Source organism: Panthera onca, chromosome B2 (genome assembly GCF_046562875.1).
Source record: "Panthera onca isolate mPanOnc1 chromosome B2, mPanOnc1 haplotype 2, whole genome shotgun sequence".
Taxonomy (NCBI): domain Eukaryota; kingdom Metazoa; phylum Chordata; class Mammalia; order Carnivora; family Felidae; genus Panthera; species Panthera onca.
In genome coordinates this window covers 31,151,618-31,173,423 of record NC_138343.1, presented here as the reverse complement: position 1 = coordinate 31,173,423, position 21,806 = coordinate 31,151,618, and the positions used below count along the sequence as shown (strand labels likewise).

Below are 21,806 nucleotides of genomic sequence, written 5' to 3'. Positions count from 1 at the left end.
ATCTTGTCTTGTTCTTGATCTCACAGGAAAAGCTTTTAGCTTTTCACTTGTGAGTATGTTAGCTGTGGGTTTCTCATATAAGGCCTTTATAACGTTGAGGCACCTTTTTACATAAATAACTTGTTGAGAGTTTTACCCTGAAGAGGTGTTGGATCTTGTCATATGCTTTTTTGTGTCTTTTGAAGTGTTCATGTGATTTTTAACCTGATTTCTGTTAATGTGGTGTATTATACTTCTTGATTTGCATATGCTAAATCATCCTTTCATCTCAGGGATAAAACCCACTAGATTATGATTTCTGATACTTTTAATATTCTGTTGAATTCAGATTAATTGCAGTTTGTTGCAGAGTTTTGTATCTATGCTTATCAGTGTATTGACCTATAATTTTCTTGTAGTGCACTGTTCTGCCTTTGTATGAAGATAATGCTGGCTTTAAAAAATAAGTTTGCAAATGTTCCCTCCTCTTAAACTTTTCAGAATAGTTGACAAGGATTGGCATTAATTTTTATCTTAATATTTAATAAAATTCACCTATGAAATTATCATGCCCTGGGCCTTTCTTTATGAGAGGGTTTTGAATACTGATGCAATCTCTTTAGTCCTTACTGGGCAGTCCAGATTTTCTATTTCTTCATGATTCAGTCTTCATAGGTTGTAAGTTTGTAGGAATTTATCCATTTCTTCTAAATTATCTAACTTTTTGGTGTTATTTGTTCATAGTGGCCTCATGATCTTTTGTATTTCTGTTGTATCAGTTGTAAGATCTTCTCTTTCATATATAATTTTTTTACACCTTCTCCCATGTTTCTAAGGTAGTGTAACTAAAGATTTGTCAATTTTGTTAATCTTTCCAAAAACCAAGTCTTAGTTTCATTGACCTTTTCTATTGTTTCTCTAGCTTTTCCTTCATTCATTTCTGCTATGATCGTTAGTATTTCCTTCCTTTACTAATATTGGGTTTAGTTCCTTCTTCTTGTATTTCCATAGAGTGTCCATTTAGGTTGTTTATTTGAGATTTTTCTTCTTTATTTTATTATTTTTAATACTTAATTTTTTTTGAGGGAGAGAGAGGACATGAGTGGGGAGGGGCAGAGAGAGACCCAGAATCCGAAGCAGTCTCCAGGCTCCAAGCTGTCAGCACACAGCCCAAACCGGGGCTTGAACTCACGAGCTGTGAGATCATGACTGAGCCGAAGTCAGACACTTAACCAACTGAGCCACCCAGGCGCCCCTTTCTTCTTTCTTAATGTAGGAATTTATTACTAAGAAATTTCTCTCTCAGAACTGTTTTTGCTATTTCCCTTTGGTTTCTGTATGTTGTGTTTCCATTTTCATATATCATATTTTTGATTTACCTTTTGTTTTCTTTTTTGACCAACTGGCTTCTCAGAATCATGTTGTTTAATCTCATTTGTCAATTTTTCACCTTGCCTCCGGTTATTGACCTCTAGTTTCATATCATTGTCATTGATGAACATTCTTGAGGATAGCAATTTTCTAAATTTGTCAACTTGTCTTGTGATCTAACATATGATTTATCCTGGAAAGTGTTCCTTCTTGAGCTCTGAGAAGAATATGCATTTTAGTGTGTTGAATGGGATGATCTATATATATCTGTTAGGTCCATTTGATATAAAATGTATTTCAAGTCCAATGTTTCCTTATTGACTCCAGGTCTGGGTGATCTATCCATAGAAGAAAGTTGGGCATTGATGTCCCCTACCATGATTGTATTGTTTATTTCTCCCTGGATTTTTGTTTGTAAATCTCCATAATGTGGATGGTTTCTTGGGGATTGAAAACAGCAGAGCTTTTACAAATATTTCCATTCCTTCAATTAACTTATTCCTGTCTTTTTTCTCTCTTCAGTCTCATTCCTGTCCTCTCAATTTACTTTCTTATTTTCTCTTTCTCAGTAGTTTACTTCAGTATGATAATGATTATCATCATGATAGGTGAAAGCAAAACTTGGAGACACAGGAATAATTGAGGATAAGTAATTTGAAGAACAGCAGAAAGAGAAAAAAGGAAGGATGCACTGAGGAAAGAAGGAACAAAATTATGACAATATTATTTACTTTTGAAAACTTTTCCAGTTAAGTATTCAAAATTATATAGTGATTGTTTCAATTAAATAATTTGTGAAGAATTAACTGACAACTCAATTGGATAGTGCTGCAGTATCTACCAATGTAAAAAAGTGAAAGTGACCAAGGCTGAAAAACGATTTGTATGCATCCATTGCAATTATTCACTTCCTAAGTTCTTATGATGAATTCCAGAACCCTCGGGGTGCTTGGGTGGCTCAGTTGGTTGGAAGTCCGATCATGACTTTGTCTCAGGCCATGATCTCACTGCTTGTGGGTTCGAGCCTCCCGTAGACCTCTGTGCTGACAGCTCACAGCCTGCGACTGCTTCGGATTCAGTGTCTCCGTCTCTCTCTGCCTCCAGCCCACTTGTGCTCTGTCTCTCTTTCTCTCAAAAATAAACATTAAAAACATTTAGTAAAATCCTATGCCAACAGTTGACAAATGAATAATACTTGTGTGTATATATATTATACATACAGATATAACATGTATGTTTAACATATGCTTATATGAATAAACATGTAATTGGTGACTATATATATCATAAATAAATATATATATATATATATATATATATATACACACACACACACACACACATATATATTCCATATATCTCCATATATCCCACATGCACACACACGCAGATCTGTATGTGTGTGTGTGGGTGGGGGGTATATGGAGATAGAAGGATAGATATAGAAAAAGTTAAAGAACTTATTAGGGGAAGAAAGAATGAAAATGTTATAAAAAGATAAAATGTTAATAAAATGTAACCACAAGAACTAATAACCCACATTTATTCTCTAAATTCAGTAAAATCATCACTCTTCTCCCTTCCCTTTTCATTTCCTGGAGAGCATTACGTAAGTCAAAGTGAGCTCACCTGCTTCCGTGTGTGTGTGTGTGTGTGTGTGTGTGTGTGTGCATGTGCGTGCAGCATCCTGGTTACTTTTGACTTTACATTCTTATTTTTCAACAAAGTCTAATTTTCTTCTTGTATGTTTACTTTGATATTTACATTAATATCACATTAATCCTTTTGTTTTGTTTTTCAGAAGAACTTCAGAAAAGAAATGTGAGACCTGAAACCATAAAAATCCTTGAAAAGGGCACAAGCAGCAATGTCTCTAACATCAGCCCTAACAACATCTTTCTAGATATCTCTTCTGAGGCAAGGGAAACAAAAGCAAAAATAAACTATTGGGACTACATCAAAGTAAAAACTTTCCATTCCATCCTATGGGATGGAAGAAGATATTTGCAAAGGACCCTATCCAATAAAGGGTAGTATCCAAAATATATAAAGAACTGATACAATTAATATCCAAAACATAATCCAATTACAAAGTCGTAGAAGACATGAACAGACATTTCTCCAAAGAAGACATACAAATGGCTAACAGACATGTGAAAAGATGCTCAACCTTACTCATCATCAGGGAAATGCAAATCAGAACTACAATGAATTATCACCTCACACCTGTCAGAGTAGCTAAAATCAACAAGACAAGAACAACACGTGTTGACGAGGATGTGGAGAAAAATGAACTCTCATTAGCTGTTGGTGGGAATACAAACTGTGGAAAACAGTATGGAGGCCCCTCAAAAAATTAAAAATAGAACTACCCTATGATCCAGCAGTTGTACTATTTGTTATTACCCCCAAAATATACAAAAACACTAATTCAAAGGAATACATGCACCCTTATGTTCATTGCAGCATTATTTACAATAGCCAAACTATGGAAGCAGCCCAAATGTCCATCCATGGATGAGTGGATAAAGATGTGGTATATATATACAATGCAATATTATTCAGCCATAAAAAATGAAATCTTGCTATTTGCAACAACATGGATGGACCCAGAGATTCTGATGCTAAGTGAAATCAGACAGAGAGACAAGTACCATATGATTTCACTCATATGTGGAATTTAAGAAACAAAACAAAGGAGCAAAGGAGAAAAAAGAAAGCAAAAGACAAACCAAGAAACAGCCTCTTAACTGCAGAGAACAAAATGATTGTTGCCAGAGGGGAGGTGGGGGGGGGGGTGTAAAAGATAAATCAAAGTAGTCCAGAGCTACCCCAAACCTGGAGGGTGCAGCATCCTCAAAATGGAGGCCATCACTGTGCTCTTCCAGTGGCTGACTGCTTGGCCTGTGACATACTACCACAAATAGCAGGCCCCCAAGATTGAAATGAAATGTGGCTTTGTGAATACAATGTGGGCTCTGGAGTCAGAAACTCTGCCATTTGTTGGCTGGGTGACTTCAGATGTCTCAGCCTTGAAGAGTTTCATTGTAAATGTTATTAAGGATTAAATAAATTGTACGTGTAAAGTATGTGTCTAATATAAAGCCTTAGAGTTCATATAATTTTATTACTCCCCTTGTTGTCTACAGTGGCTTGAAATCCCATTCACTGGCTCTTTTTTCCTAGCACCACAGACCTCTTGACTTTCCCGTACTATCTAATTCCAATGGCTTCCCTTCACCGGTTCACCCTCCATTTGTTTCAAGGCCCTCCTTTTTATAGATATAGGAATTTTTCTCACTTCTAATTATTAAACATTTATTAAGTGCCTATTCTATAGGAAGTTCTCTGCTTCAAAATGTCTGGAAGTTACAAGGATGAAGGAAACAATCTCTGGCCTCAAAATGTCTGGAAAATAAGAACTTATTCAAGAGCCCAAATAGAGTAAATCCCCCTTCAAAATCATAAAATCCCCCTCCAAAATATTCTGAAGTCTTCCCAGCCTCTTGGTCCTCAATTTCCTTTCTTCTTGTCTCTCTGAAGTTCTAGTTCTTTGTTATGACACAGATTCTGGAACTTTCACAGGCCACACTCCTTTAGTCTGCTTAGGTCTGATTAACCTGAGCCACATAGTTCCTCTGTAACCCTCTGCATGTTTGTCTACAAGGACCTCTGCCACATCCAAGTTCATACTGCTCAGAAACAGTGAGCTTGGGGTGTTCCTTTTATCTTGATCTCCCTTTGACAAAGAAGTCCAGATGACACAGAACCCTCTGAAGACAACACCTGAAAAATGGCAGTCTTGGGTATGGACCGACTCCTCTAAGGTCACCCAGACCTTACTGGCTCAGAACTCTTCTCTTCAAAGACTTTAACACACTCCTTATCTGTCTGCTTTCTTTCAAATTCAACATCCTTTCTTTCACTCTCATTGATTCCTCTGGGAGCCTGAGGAAAATCACTCAGAGTCAGCTCAGCTCTAGAGTGAGGACACTGATTTCTTCTTTGGTTTCAAGAGTTTGGACAACTAAAACAAAACAACCGTCCTCTGGAACAATAGGAAAATTTTTTAGCCTGTTGTCTTACTTCTGCTAGTGTTGCTCACTTTATAATGTTTTAACTCTTCCTCTTATTTTCCTCAAAAATGGAGTGGATCATCTTTTGTCTAACAGCCAGAACATTTCAGACACCACTCAAAGGGAGTACTGCCTTCCAGAAGCTTGGTCCAGGTACACCACCTGGTTATCCCTTCCTCCTCTAAGGATTACTTCACATCAGTTATGAAATTCTGACTTGCCATGAAAGAGGCCAAACTATTTACTATTCATTTTAGTGGTCCATTAGGAGCAAATCTCTGAAGGTTGTTTTGTTGGGAAATTGTTCTCACGTGACCTAACAGCTGAAAGATTGTGTAGACATATGACTGATTTTCCCCAACTGGAGGTGTTTCATTACATCTTGAGGTGAATTCATCTACTGCTTTCTTGCAGCAGCTTAATCTTGGTGTAATTAATTTTTTTAGCCCTTCATAGTTCAGTTGTCTCAGCATTTATCACTGTCACAGGCAGATTTATGATTGGTTTATTCACTCATTTATTCATTTCTTCCTTCCGCCACCTTCCCTTCCTACATCTTTTTCTTTCTCTTTCTCTTTTTCTCTTTCTTCCTTCCCTCCCTCCCTCTCTTCCTTTCTTCTCCCCAGAGCTCCTCAGTCTCAGTTATTCATAACCGTAGCAAGGTACCTACTTAAGATTTGTCTCTCCAGTTATACATAAACAGATATAGGCTAGCAGTCCCAGCATGGGACTTTGGGAGAAATTCTATTAGCCAAAGTAACAACTGTCACAAATATGTCTTATCATGAGAGGCTTTGTGGGTGATGACTGAAAGGTCTTTCCCAATGATAAGAAATTTCTGTCTTCTGTTGTGGTTTTCGTTAATACGATCATGTTCAGTCAGGGGCCTCTAAAATTTTTGATCGCCTACCCATGTAAAAGTATTTGTACACACACTGCATACACTGCATACACACACACACACACACACACACACACACACGTTGTAAACATACTACTGTACTAATACATGCTTCAAAACAGAAAATCTAGAATTTTAGTTATAATATAAAATTACATAAAAATAGAACTAATATTTTTTCTCACACCCCAGTGAATTACTTTACTTTGTATCAATGATTCCCTCTAACCTTCTACCTACATAGAGTAAGGGATTCAACTAAGGAGGAAATGTGTCACATTTTCCACTCTCTAAACCAAGGGTACATAGCATCTGAGGTTCTTAGTATCTGACCAATAGGACCAATATAAATAATGAGTAGGGGAAGGAATGTGGAGACAATAAGATAAGGAACATTAAGGAAGAAAGCAGAAAAGGGGGCAGAGGGGAGATGCCTATTTGGTGAAAACAGTTAAGAGGTGACCAGAAGCTCTCTCTGATCATGACACAGTCTAAATAAGAAAGAGTACAGTTGAATTTTTGTTGCAGAAATAACTTTGGCTGTCATCCTGACTCTACTGGGACTTGTTATTCTGGCTATTTTATTAACAAGATGGACACGACGCAAACAAAATGGTGAGTAACAAGTCAAAATGGAAATTCCCTGTGAAAGTCACAGTGGAAGGAATGCCAAGGTTCAGTCTCAGTTTCTACTTAGTTGATAGCTAGAGACTTTGCCAATATTCTGGGAGCCCATGTCAATACATGAAGCACAGAATCTTTGACCTACTAGTGATTCCCCCTGCACTTTTAAACTCCCAAAGCTCACATTACCAATAAGGCCAACCCCCCCAAAAAGCAGACTGAATTTAACAACAGTAACAACAAGAATACTCTAAAATTATCTGAGGAATAAAAATGTAAAAAAGAAGACACTGTGCTAGTATTATATAAAAAGAATTCAAGAATTTTAGTGACTTCATACAGAAGAGATGATAAGAGACAAGTATATAGTATTTGTCAATGAACCCGAGATGGGACTCATGTAGGCAATAACGTATTTCCATGCCACAACATCTCTCTTTCCAGGATTTTCCTTAGTATCCTCCCACCTCCCTTCTAGTCAGCTGCATCCCCTCCTTATTTCTCATCCTAGCACCTATGTGGAGAATTAGTGTGGAGGGATAGGTAGAACAGGGCTGGCTGGAGGTGCTTAAAAGAGGTAGGAACCAGTAATGCATCATATCTAGGGGGCCACCTTGGGAGCAAGAAGCACAGTTTAGAGTGAGGAGAGTTGAGTTAGGAGGAAAAACACCTCTTGCAAGTAGATAATTGTAATATTTTTCCTTGATTCTTCCACAGAAATTGATGTCTCAAGATACAGTTCAGAACAAAGTAAGTACTTAGATCCATGAGAAAAGGAAAAGTTAGAAAGCATAATGGCATTTCTATAAGTCAGGGACCAAATCTGTCTTGTTTATCATTGTATTCCCAGCACCTTGCATAATGCATCATTCCATGAACTGAACTTCTAATTTACTGGGAGAAACCCACCACCAGAGATTTCCATGCAACACTGAGTGTCAAACTGAAACTGGGCAGAATGAACTAATAGGGGGTAGGTCTGCATGATTCTGAGGCTCTCTTCAGATGCCTCCTGTGGTCCAAGAGCAGCAACAGAAATACCAAGCCATGAAAACAGCAGACTCCTCAGGCAATGGAACAGAAGGTCTCAATCTGGTAGTGAAGAGGGCCTCAGCAAGGTGGGTAAGTAGGCGAATGGAATGTAGCTAGGAATAGCAAGAGTGAATACAACTAAGATAATTATGACTGAAAAGAGAACCAAGTTCAAGATGTGAAGAGGTGAAGCAGATTTTCTACGGCAATGTCTAGTAAGATGCCAAAGTTGCTGAAAGACAGCCCAGGATTAGTAAGAGAAGAAAAACAGGAGTTAAGTGCTGGAGTACCAAGAAGGAAAAGTATTCTGAGGCCCTTCTGATTACTATGTAGCCCAGTGAAACTGATGACCGGCACGGTCACTTACCATCTGCTCCTGCTATGCACAGTCCTAGTTCCTGCAAAAAAAATTAATTCCTATTATTATTCACTATCAGGAGTTCATGTCTACATTAGCTCTCAGTCTTAAAGCTCCACTCATTTTCAAGAGGCAAAACCATGGAGCACTCTCTCCTTTTTTCTCCAGGTGCTGGTCTTCTGGACTATGAAGATGGTAGAGGTAAATAGATTAGGAACTACCTCAGAATTAATGGAAGAATGTGTTCCTTAGAGCATAAAATGAACTCATCTCCCTTTGAGTATGATTTAAGTCAGCACATCTTTTCCTGTCATACTATCTAACTGCCAATCCATCTGTGTGTGCGCATGTATGTGTATATATGTATATAAATAAGATTTCAGCACTTTTCTCAGAAAAGACAAATAGGTCTCCTTCCTAAGACCATTAAAAAAATCCCTTCCAACTCCTGTTTATCCCAAAATCATGGAAAGGCTAAGAAACCTCTCTGAAACAATTTCCTGGATGGGTAAAATAGGGATAAAGTACATAAAATTCATGAGTTGTCATAAAGTCTGAATACTCTGCATAAAAAGATGCTTTGTAAAGCTATAAAGTACAATAGGTGAGCACAACTTATATTATCTTCATTTTAGAAGAGGAAATTGATACTCAAAAGGTTATGAGACTTACCCAAATTCACCTAGCAAAAGGAGTTGGATAGAAAATCCAGGTTTGTGGCCCTGAGTCCAGCACTCATATTCTCAATTACACTATCCCCACTTGGTTAAGACAAAAGGCTCATTTTATACTGAATTTCAGTATTTATTATTAATATTACTAATATTAATCAATATTAACCAAATCAGGACATGTGGTCTAATGTAACTGAAAAATAACATAAAGCTTATTTGAAATAAAACATCCAGAAACCTAATGGTTCTAAGTAGATTCCAAGGCACTCTACTTTTTTGTAGCGACACACACATGCACGCATGCATACACATGCGCACACACACACACGCACACACACACACACTACAAGTATACGGATTGGTATTTCCAAAAGGAGAGAGGAAGTAGCTTGATCACGCTGCTTGCTGTCATGCCCCACACTTGGCCTCTTGGTCCATGCCTCCTCCTCTTACTTCTATGATTCATCTGTCATGAACAACAGAGTGAGGAGCAAAGCATATGGCATCCTTCCTTTCTTTTCTGAAATGGAATCCAAAGAAAATGGGAATATCTGGGAAGGGAGAAAAATCTTCCTGGCTGGATTTAGACATACGATGAAACATTTCTTGATGTGCTGTTAGTAAATTTAATCTGTTTCTTTTCTCCAAAAGATTTTCCCTCTCAGAGATCTAAAAGAGGAAGAGGTAAACAGATTTTTACCTAATAAGAAAACGATGCAGACATAGTTGTCAAGGTAGAATCTCATTATGTTTTCATGTTGTCTTTCAGGATTCCGATATTTATATTCAACAGAAAGTGGTAAATAAATTATATGCTGAATTGCTAAGAAATTAATATAGAAATCCATTTATGAGAAATTAAGAATCTTATGTTTTTCCTTCAACCCTCTAGACACTTCATATGATGATCGAGGTAAGTATATTTAGAGATTATGGTAAAATTATAAAGGAAAATCAATGCTTTTTAAACTGTTATAACAGGAGGTGCTTTAAAACCTAGGTAAAATAACAGGAAACCAAAGTAACAAATAGAGGATTCTGAGAAGTATTCATAAATGTTTCCCTTCACACTGTGCATTATTTTTACCCCTAGTACTATCCAATTCCTCTTTTATCCACCTACTAATAGGCTAAAAGTAATCTGAGAACTCAAGAAAAATTCAAATGCTAGCCACTCAGTGTGCCTTTAGTCACATAAATGTTAAGAAATGGAGGAATAAACCCCTGAAAATTCGTCACATTACAGTTTGACCTGTGTACTGAAATTCCAAGAGCACAAAGAAGGGCTGCTCTTGTCTACTGTTGTCATTTACATCTCCTGTTTCTTGGGAAACCCCCTCAGAATAGTTTATCTTCATGACACCACATTAAATCAGTGCAAGAAGCTAATGTAAGGGTACACAGATAAGTAAAATGCAATATACAGTATAGGAGAGGAAGAGAATTAAGATGCACTCGGTACTTCCTATGTGCTAGCCACTCTTGTGGATGTTTTTCGTTTTATTTTAATATCTACAAGTGACCCTGTGAACCACACAAGGGTGAACTACCCCAAAAGCCCCTGTGTCCGTTCAGGGCCTCTTCAGGTTAGCCTACAGGTTGCTTTGGTACAAATTAAAGAGTGCTCCTTTCTCTAGGCAGATGCAGCCCCACTTAAGAATACTGCTGGGATTTCAGTCCCCAAATCCCTCTGTGCTCTGAACAACCTATACAACCATAATACAGTGGTCCTGAATATATAGGAGAGGTATCTCACTCTTAACATGTCCAAAACCTAAGGCTTGATCCTGCTACTTACAGATATGGACACCTGCATTCCCCCAGGTGCTCAGGCCATCTACCTCTTTAACTTCTTTATTTCACTCTCCTCATCCAATCCACCAGGAAATCACATCCCCACTACTTTCAAATTATATTCCAAATTAGACTTTTCACCATGATGGCAATCTTGGCCCAAGCATCAACATCTCTTCCTTGAACTACTTTAACTGACCCCTAACTGGTTTCTCTCTACTCTTGCCCTCTTATAGTCTGTTTTCCTCATAATAAAGATAATCCTTAATAAACAGTTCTTAAATCAATTAACTTGCTATGTATTGTTATCCCAAATTTACAGAAGAGAAATATATGCATGAAAAATCTTAGTGACTTGCCTAAAGCTATAGTGACTTGCAAGCCACTCAACCTGATAGAAATTCGAATTGTCTGACTCTAGATTTCATGTAGTTTATTTTTACACAATTTAATAATATCTTATTAATTTCTTGCTATGGATCTTTAGTGTAGAGTCTGTAATCTTAGCTTCTTTCTATTCCAGGCAAACCTTGTATTCTTAGGGAAAACCTGGATCAGTAAGCATTTTATTGTCCATTTTATTTGTGATCCGAAAAAGCCACAATTTAAAATTCATAAAGCCAAATGGCAACTTATTTCTTCAATTTCCTAATCACCTCTAAGGTGGCCCTATAAATCCCAGTCATCTTGTTTCTAAGTTTCCAAGCTCTACCACTCTTCCCTCTATCATCTCTGGACACAGAAATATAAATGTGGTGGTCAACTAGAGACTACAAAAATCTTCTGACAGGAAAATATTGGACAAGGTCATTGTATCAGTTTAAGTGCATGGAATTTAGTAAATTGTAAATTTTAAATTTTGGTATTTAAATATATCACGTTATATCTATTTTTCAGTTTTTAAACAATTTTTTACAGTTTATATATTTATTTTGAGAGACAGAGAGAGAGAGCATGTGAGCAGGGGCAGGGCAGAGAGAGAATCCAAAGCAGGCTGTGCGCTGTCAGTACAGAACCCAAAGCAGGGCTTGAACTCACAAATTGCAACATCATGACCTGAGCTGAAACTAAGAGTCGGATGCTCAACTGACTGAGCCACCGAGGTGCCCCACATCTTATATGTTAAAGTTGCCATGATAATTCAAAAGTTTTGAAAGGCACTGAATTTATTTTTAATGTTACTAATTTTTACAGCAAGTGTAAGTGCAGCACATCAAAGTGTTCAGCACCTTAGTATTTTCTGTTTTTAAAATACCAGCTGAGGCCCCTGAGTGGCTCAGGTGGTTAAGCATCTGACTCTTGATTTTGGCTCAGCCCATGATCTCACGGTTTGTGAGTTTGAGGGCCCACCCCTTAGTTGGGCCCTGCGCTACAAGCACAGGGCCTACTTGGGATTCTCTCTGCCCCTCCCCCACTCACACAGGCATGCTCTGTCTCTAAAAATAAATAGATCAATCAATCAATCAATCAATCAAATACAAAACCAGGAGAAACAAGTAACATTAATGTAAACCAGAAGATTTTGTGTTTCTTGGACTTAATCACACTCAAGTATGTAAGGAAAGCACTCATTTTATTTTTTTTTAATTTTTTTCCAATATATGAAATTTATTGTCAAATTGGTTTCCATACAACACCCAGTGCTCATCCCAAAAGGTGCCCTCCTCAGTACCCATCACCCACCCTCCCCTCCCTCCCACCCCCCATCAACCCTCAGTTTGTTCTCAGTTTTTAACAGTCTCTTATGCTTTGGCTCTCTCCCACTCTAACCTCTTTTTTTTTTCCTTCCCCTCCCCCATGGGTTTCTGTTAAGTTTCTCAGGATCCACATAAGAGTGAAAACATATGGTATCTGTCTTTCTCTGTATGGCTTATTTCACTTAGCATCACACTCTCCAGTTCCATCCACGTTGCTACAAACGGCCATATTTCGTTCTTTCTCATTGCCACGTAGTACTCCATTGTGTATATAAACCACAATTTCTTTCTCCATTCATCAGTTGATGGACATTTAGGCTCTTTCCATAATTTGGCTATTGTTGACAGTGCTGCTATAAACACTGGGGTACAAGTGCCCCTATGCATCAGCACTCCTGTATCCCTTGGGTAAATTCCTAGCAGTGCTATTGCTGGGTCATAGGGTAGGTCTATTTTTAATTTTCTGAGGAACCTCCACACTGTTTTCCAGAGTGGCTGCACCAATTTGCATTCCCACCAACAATGCAAGAGGGTTCCCGTTTCTCCACATCCTCTCCAGCATCTATAGTCTCCTGATTTGTTCATTTTGGCCACTCTGACTGGCGTGAGGTGATATCTGAGTGTGGTTTGGAAAGCACTCATTTTAAGAAAGGGGATGAGAAAAAAAATACATGCTGTCTTTACATTTCTGGGTAGATCTTTACTTATACATTAGGAAAATATCAAATTAGACCATCATGCAACATAATTTAAGTCACTTCCAGCTTGTTGGTATTATTTATTTTTACACTTTTCATTAAAACAATAGCAACAATAGCATGACAACTTTTTGTGTAATTTGCTTTGTCTGTCTCCAGGTCTTTTAGAAAGTGTTTCCATGACATCACTAAGAAATAAGTTTTAAGCTATAGGATGCACATCCAATCACAATAGATATGTGTGTGTGCGTGTGTGTGTGTGTGTATTCATTATAATTTCCCATCTCTTCATTAAACTTGAATTCTCAGTCAGCTGAGTCAATATTTTGCCATTTTTCTCTTACTTGGCCTCAACTTACTTTATAACTAATATATTCGTCTGCTTCAGTGTTTCTTTCCATGTATAGTTTGTTATTTCTTCTCACTACATATTTACCTTCATTAACCTTTGCCTGCTTTGTCTTGTCATTTGACTCATAAATTAAGCCATGAAAAGATTTTGCCTCTAGTTTCTTGACTATTTGACTCTTTGACGGTGTTGATTGGATAATCCTCTCTGATGATATCAAAACTACAGAAATAGAATATCCAAACTGATTTTTCTTGGTTTTACTTGTGTTTTCAGAGGGATCCAAAGGAGATTACAGTTAAGTATTGTCTTGTTTTTCAACAAAATTCAACAAAAATTTGCTTCCCATCAGTAATACTTCTCTAGATTGTAAACACTTTGAGGAAAGAGAGAAACCATCAGTTCATACGAATATTAAGCAACAGATAAAGTCTCCGAACGCTGGTTTAGAATAGTCTGACAATAATAAACTGTCAGTTTCCAAACTTGGTCTGTTAGTTTCCATACTGACTGAGAGGAAAGGGAAAAAAAATAGAGGAAATGATGAGTGAGAAAAAAGGAAAGAAATAGAAATAAAATAGAAGAAAAGAAAAGGGGATGGAAAGGAGGGAGGGAGAGAGAAGGACAGAGAAAAATGTAAGCCACAGAGTTTCGTAGAAATAACATCTGTCTACTAAAAGTAGAAAAACCCTTATTAGAAACTGAAAGGATGAAGTTGGGAGTGGCCTCCAGTTCTCACCACCAGGTCAGTGGGTCTCCCTGGGCCTGGGCCTGGGCCTGGGCTTCAACTCCTAAGAGGGCATGATGACTGACACTGATATGGAAAGGTCAGGAATCAAAATTCTGATGATTCACCTCACGCTTCTGTATGTTTTAGCACCATCATTCAATTCCCTAGGTAAGTTCCTTGTGGCTTTTCCACTGTCATCTGGTTTGCACACCTTGTAGTTTTTGTATTTGTCTTTTTGTCTCTTGAAGAAATTTTTAAATTAAAGTGCAAAAATAATTGACACTTGTAAATCCACACCCTAGGTTTCACAACTGATATTTTGTCATATTTCTCAAGTGACAGATAATCTAGAAATCCTTTTTGTCCCCATCCCTATACCCATTCCACTCTCCCCACTTCCCAAACTCTATAACGTACCATAATCTTAAATTTATTTTCATCTGTTTATATAATCTCTATGTATCACTGAACAATATATAGTATTGTATGTATTTCTTTAAAATTTTTACTAAAATGACATCATTTTGAAAGTATCATTACAGCTTGCTTTTTTCCTCCAAAATATTGTAATACTGAAAATATATAGAAATCCAAGGTATGCATTTTAAGTGCTAAATAAATATTCCAACTTACAAATACGTTTTTTTCTATTCTGTCTCCTACTGAGGCATTCTCAATGTTTGCAATTTCTGCTATCATAAATATTGCTTGCGAAATGTCCTTAAGTAATTTGGAAAACAGTTTATCCAGAGTAGACACGCTGTAATGGGATTAATGAATTGTCATGTATATAACATTTATGTAACTTAAGCACATTTTTACTATACTATCTGTTGTTTAATTGAATTCCATGGTAGTTACATAGCAGGCACACCAAAATGTGTAAAAGTTTCCCACTTCCCTGAATTAATAACCCCAATTCCATCATACTTCTACAATATTGCCACTTTGATAGGTATAAAATTTTTAATTTGCATTTTCCTGCTCATTCCTGAAACTGAGAATTTTCTTGTATGTATGTTACCCACTTAGGCTTCACCTTACACAAACTATTCATTCACTGATTTATCCATTAGGTTATTGATTGCAGAAATTCTTTATAATTTTGAAAACTAATCTTTTATATTTTGTTAAATATTTAGAAATGTTTCCTCAAATTCTCTTACTTTTAAAATTTTGTGGTGTCTCTTGACATTTAGAAGGTTCCATTCTCCCTCCTCTCCAACCACACACACAATTTGTTGTAATAATATTTGTCAATCTTTTGTTTTCTTTTATATTTTGTGCTTTTTTTGGTCTTTCTTTCCTAGATATCACAAAGATGTTATACTATGCTTTCTCTTAATAGTTACAAAGTTTCTCTTTCTACATATAGAACCTTAATCCAAATGGAGGTTTCTGCATTTGGGATTTTTTTGTTTGTTTATAAATATAAAGGTCTAATTTTTCTAAAGAAAAATTTTCTTCTGGAAACCAACTATTCCAACTGAATTTATTAACTCACACATTCTTTCTCCACTGATTTGTAACACCTCTTTTATCTCATGCTTAGTTTTTCCCTGATTTTCTCTTCTGTTTCAGTGAACTTTTGTCTTTTGCTTAATAGATCTTAAATTTCTTCCATTACTAAAGCTTCAAGACATGTATTATGAGGAACAGCACATTCTCTTTGTTGTTCTTTTCAGAAATGTTTTGGCTATTCTTGGACCTTTATTTTTAAACAAATTTTAGAATCCATTTCTCAGGGCGCCTGGGTGGCTCAGTCGGTTAAGCACTCACTTCGGCTCAGGTCATGATCTCGTGGCTTGTGAGTTCACACTCACAAGCCCTGAGTTGGGCTCTGTGCTGACACCTCAGAGTCTGGAGCCTGCTTCGGATCCTGTGTCTCCCTCTCTTTCTGCCCCTCCCCCACACTTGTTCTCTGTCTCAATCTCTCTCTCTCTCTCTCTCTCAAAAATAAAATAAACATTAAAAAATTCTATTAAAAAAAAGAATCCATTTCTGAAATTCATATGAGTCACACTAGGACTTCATTGGAATTTCACTGAGTCTATACATTTATAAAATCAGTTCTTCCCATGCATTAATACGATGATGTATCTATTATTCAAATCTTCTTATATGACCTTCAATAATGTTCTATAATTTTCTCTAAAGGGTCTGGAGCATCTATTGTTATATTAATTCCTATGCACATATTTGTTTTTGTTGTCAATGACATTTTTTTCTACTGGATTTTACAAATAATTATTGCCACTATATAAATAATTGTATGTTGTACTTTTGGAAGAGATTTTGGATCTAGCCAGCCTGCTGAGCTCTAGGAGTTTTAATAATTTAGAGTCTCTTGGATTTTGTATATAAAATCCTATCTCCAAAACTAACAATTTTGAGTTTTCTTTCCAGTTCTTAAAACTGTTTCCTTATTTTATTGTTTTGCCCAAAATATCCAACACAATGTTAATACCAGCAATGATCATAGGCATCCCTCTTGGTATCTGACTTTAGCAGGAATGCCTCTGGTTTCACCATTAAATGTGATGCTTGCTTCCATTTGGCAGCTCCCTTTTATTGGGTTAAGACAATTCCTTTCAATTTCTAGTTTGCTAACAAAAATCTTATTAATAAGTTTGAATGTATTTTAATTAATTTTTTTTTATTTAATGTCATAAAATTATTTCATTATTCTAAAAATTGTTCACTCTATCTATGGACATGTCCTATTTTTGTTCCTAGCATCACTGGGCTTGTGCCTTCTTTCTTTGATCATTCATGCCAAAGATAGTTGTTCCTACCTATTAATCTATTAAAAGCTCAATGGTGGGGGCCCTGGGGTGGCTCAGTCAGTCAAGCATGCAACTCTTGGTTTCAGCTCAGGGCACAATCTCACGGTTCATGGGTTTGAGCTGCACGTTGGACTCCACACTGACAGCACGGAGCCTGCTTGAGATTTTTTCTTCCTCTCTGCTCCTCTACCTCCTCAAAATAAATAAATAAATAAAAACTTAAAAAAGCAAAAATAAATTTTGGTTTTGTTAAACATCTACTAATTATTTTTCCCTATTTTATTAGTTTCTGTTTTTATTTTTAGTATTTCCTTCTTTCTACTTTTTCTTCCTTTTCCTAGTTTAATATGTGAAACTCTGCATAAATTTTAAGACTTTCTTATTTTCTTATAAGCATTAAGATCCATTCTGATGCTACTAAAAGCTGTGATATATAGCATTGTCTTTGACTTTCAGTTTAAACATTTCATAATTTCCATAATTTTAACAAATAAGTTACATAAAAAGTGTTTTAGTTTAATCCATTTTAGCTTTATTATTGATTTAAAATTGTATTGTATTATGATACAAAAGTGGGATGTGTATAATTTAGATTCTCTGAAGTGTGTTGAGACTTTTGAGTATCTGTAAGTAAACTTTCAAAGAATATTTTTTATTGGTTTGGGCTCAGGATTTTACCTCAGGATTTTACACAGATGTACTATCAGCCCAAACTTATTAATATTCAAATGTTCTCTATTGTTATTCTTTTTCATGATATACTAGTTTCAAGAAGATGTTTAAGACAACTACAACTGTCTCCTTTTGATGTCATTTTTCTTTTTAATACTTCCCATTTTTCCTTTACATATTTTGATTTTTGTTAGATGTATACAAGTTCATAATTGTTCTTTTTTATGAAATTTTGCTTTGTTCAATGATACCATGTCCATTCATAGACTCAGTAACACTTCTGGCTAAGTTCCACATTATCTGATACCAGTATTGCTCCAACATCTTTGTTGTAATATGTATCTGCCTGTTATTTATTTTTCTATCCTTTTATTTTCAACTTCACAGTTTGTTTTTGTCTCACTTGTATCTTTTTTAAATAGCATATTGCATGACTATGCATATTAACCATTATAAAATTTTTTCTCAAATAAATTTAGTCCATTTTACATTTATTGTAAATTGCTGATATATTTCATCTAAGTTATGCCAGTTTTATTGCATTTTCTATTTACCAGGTTTTGTTCTTTTATTTTTTAAATCTTCTTTCCTACTTTCTATTAGATTGCTAGATTTTGTTCCTTTTGCTTTATCTGTTTGGTAGCTTTTGTTTGCTTCATCCTTACATTTGTAACATGCATACTTCTTGATTTTTGCAAAAAAACACAAAAAAAAACAAAAAACAAAAAACTAATCAGTATCTTTTTCTTCCTCCAAGAGTAGACAATAGCCTCTTCAGACTGTCTTCCCTTTCAACATCTTCCATATAGTATGATTTAAAAAAAATTTTTTTAATGTTTATTTTTGAAAGAGAGACAGAGTGTGAAAGGGAAGGGGCAGAGAGAGAAGGAGACACAGAATCTGAAGCAGGCTCCAGGCTCTGCTGTCAGCAGAGAACCCAATGTGGGGCTTGAACCCACGGGCTGTAAGATCATGACCTGAGCCAAAGTCGGATGCTTAACTGACTGAGCCACACAGGTGCCCCTATAGTATGATTTTCAAAAACAAAATTTTATACAAAATTGACTCTTTTATAAATAGACTTTTAAAAAATGTCAGCATTTTCTCTGTTTATAATTGTCATAGCCTGTGCCTTCTTCTCCTTAATTCTTGCCCAAGTATAATCCTTTAGTCATTCTTAAGGTCCTATATGTGTGTGAAAATTTCTTTAAGCCCTTTATGAGTTAAAATACCTTTACTTCACCCTCAATCGTGAGAGTTTATCTAAGTATATAATTAACATTTCTTTTCTCTCAAGATTTTGAAGATTTGTTCCATTTCCTTCTGGCATTTCTTATTGTTGATAACAATCTGCTACTAGTTTGATGGTTCCTAAGTAAATATGGCTTTAAGATTTTCTCTTTATCCTTGTATTCTTCATTTTAATTATGATGTATCTGAGTTTGAGATTAACTTCGTTTATCTTGCTCACGACTCAAGATTTTCCATTCTGTGGACTCGTATCTTTCTTTAATTATAGAAAATTCTTGACATTAACTGCTATGAATATATCCCATTTTTATAACTACCTCTATACTTATCTAACAAACTATAGTCTCTCCTTTTTTTATTTTCTATTTAAATTTTAGTTAACATACTGTGCAATATTGGTTTCAGGAGCAGAATTCAGTAATTCATCACTTACATACAACACCCGGTGCTTCTCACAAGTGCCCTACAGTCTCTCCTAAGATTACTATCAAATATATGTAAAGATTCTCCTCTCATCTTTCTGGCCTGTTAACTTCTCTTTTGTCTATCTCTCTTTATTAATTTAGTCTGTGACCTTGTAACAGATGAATCTTAAAATCTCAGTGGTTCTATTCATAAAATTCTTTTATTATGTAAAATCAGGGATGCCTGATTGGTAGTTGGCTCTCCTCTCAGCAATGACTTAAGCATGCAAGTTCATCTTTTTTTTTTAAGTTTATTTATTTTGAGAGAGAGAGATTGAGAGAGAGAGAGAGAGAGAGAGAGAGAGAGGAAGAGAACCCATGCAGGGCAGACAGAGAGGGAGAGAGAGAAAATCCCAAACAGGCCTCACTGTCAGCACAGAGCCGGATGCAGGGCTCAAACTCAAGAACCATGAGATCATGACCTGAGCTGAAATCAAAAGTCAGACTCTTAAGTGACTAAGCCACTCAGGTGCCCCCAAGAAAGTTCATCTTATCCTATGTATTTCCACCATTTTCAACTAACGGCTTCTAGGTTTATCACATCTATCTATCTTAAGTGAGCACAGGAGAAGAAGAGTAGACAGCATGAGTGGGAAGGTTTTATGGGGAAGCCTGGATGTTATTGTACATATCACTTTGACAATTACATTGGCTACAACTCAAAAGTATAGCCCCACCTAACTGCAAGAGAATCTGGGGGAAATAGTTTAACCATGTTGTATTAGTTTGCTTTTGCTACTGAAACAAATTACCACAAACTTAATGGCCTAAAACAATGCAAATTTATTATCTTAGTTCTACATGTTAGAAATGTGACACATGTCTCACTGGGCTAGGGTGTCAGCAGGGCTGCATTGCTTCTGAAATTCTAGGAGCAAACCTGTTTCTTTGCTTTTTCAGTTTCTAGATATTCCTTGCTTCATGGTCCCCCATTCCCCATCTTCAGAACTAGCAAAAATTAACCAACCCACACCCACACAACACTCTAGCCTTCTTCCATTGTCATGTCTTTTTATCTGACACCTTTTAATCCTCTGCTTCCAATTTCAAAGAGTCTCATGATTCCATTGAGCCCACACAGATAATCCAGGATAATATATATCCCTATTTAAGGTCAACTGATTAGCAGCCTCAATTCCATCTGTAGCCTTAAATCCCTTTTGCCATGTAGCCTAACATATTCAGGTTCCATGGACAGGGATTAGGACAGGGACAACTCGGGGGGCGGTGGGGATCCTATCCACCACATATGTGCCTTGGAGAAAAAGGAAATTACTTTGGTGAACAGCAAAGCAATCTCTATCACACTATCTCCTTATTTCTTGATACTCGTTCCTGGATAATTTCCCTCATATTTACCATTCATTAATTCTTTCTTCAGTTAAGTCTCTTTTCTTTGTTTTCTCACCTAATGATTTTATAATTTAATGACTGTATTTTCTATATCTGCTATTTCCATTTTGCCCTTTATCAAATGTATTTGCTCCTGATTAATGCTTTCTTAAAGTTTTATGGACTCCATTCCTTCTTTCACATCTCCAAATATACTAAACACACTTGGTTAAAAATTCCTTTTGAATTCCCCTTTTTATATGTGTTACCCCAACTGTTGTGGCTATCAGTCATGTCATTAAGTCTCTTCAAATGTATTTTAACTTTAGTCTGTGAGCTCATTAGTTACCACTTGTTTGAATTCCTCATAAACTTCCCATTGTGTAATAATCCTATTAATGCATAGATTTCATAGGTTAGTTTTTATGACTGTTTCTGCATTCATAGTTTCTTCCCTACATGAATGTAGGGAAACTACACGAATGGTTCAAATGTAAGCCTTATACCTGAACTTGGCTTACCCTGAGAGTTCTATGATTGCTAGAGACTCAATTTCCAGCCATAGCCTGGTGCAAACAGATCACTTCCTGACAAACCCTGACAAACAGATCTAGATTAATGGTGCCTTTTTCACAGATAGTGCTTATGTGAGCCTTAGATATACAAGATGGCTAGTTCCAGGTTCTTCCAAGGCATGAGGTCTGTGGCCTTAATTTTCACTCCTGATTATGTGTTGAAAACCCAACCTCTCAAAAAGATATATGGGTGATGAAACCTCTTACTCGCTATTGAAATTATGGGTTCCCTCTTGATATAGGACTTTTGGAGACTTCTCTTACTCGTTTGCAAGTTAAGCTTCATATTTTAAAACTTTAAAAAATACTGTGCCCAACTTTTCCAAGTGATTAGAGGAGAGGGTGAAATATCCATCTTGATAGCAAGCAATGCCATTTTCCCTGCCCTGACTCTTTATCTTCTAATATCTAAGGATGTCCTGATTTTGTTTTCTTGGTATTAA

At 36.3% G+C, this 21,806-nt stretch overlaps 1 protein-coding gene across 17 annotated transcripts in view; it reads left to right on the top strand.

The window, feature by feature from the left end:
* The first annotated feature begins 4,899 nt into the window (after positions 1-4,899).
* TSBP1 (testis expressed basic protein 1) overlaps positions 4,900-21,806 on the top strand; it is a 31,673-nt gene continuing 14,766 nt past the window's right edge. For 3 of the 17 annotated variants that reach the window (XM_081795717.1, XM_081795714.1, XM_081795713.1), the window contains exons 1-8: positions 4,904-5,156; positions 6,856-6,942; positions 7,669-7,701; positions 8,510-8,542; positions 9,667-9,699; positions 9,785-9,814; positions 9,908-9,928; positions 13,830-13,850. In XM_081795717.1, coding sequence (XP_081651843.1) covers positions 5,144-5,156; positions 6,856-6,942; positions 7,669-7,701; positions 8,510-8,542; positions 9,667-9,699; positions 9,785-9,814; positions 9,908-9,928; positions 13,830-13,850 — 271 coding nt within the window. In that variant the 5' untranslated portion in view covers positions 4,904-5,143. Of the gene's footprint in view, positions 5,157-6,855; positions 6,943-7,668; positions 7,702-8,509; positions 8,543-9,666; positions 9,700-9,784; positions 9,815-9,907; positions 9,929-13,829; positions 13,851-21,806 lie in introns of all 17 variants that reach the window. The other 14 variants (XM_081795726.1, XM_081795724.1, XM_081795716.1 and 11 more) reach the window with 10 other exon arrangements.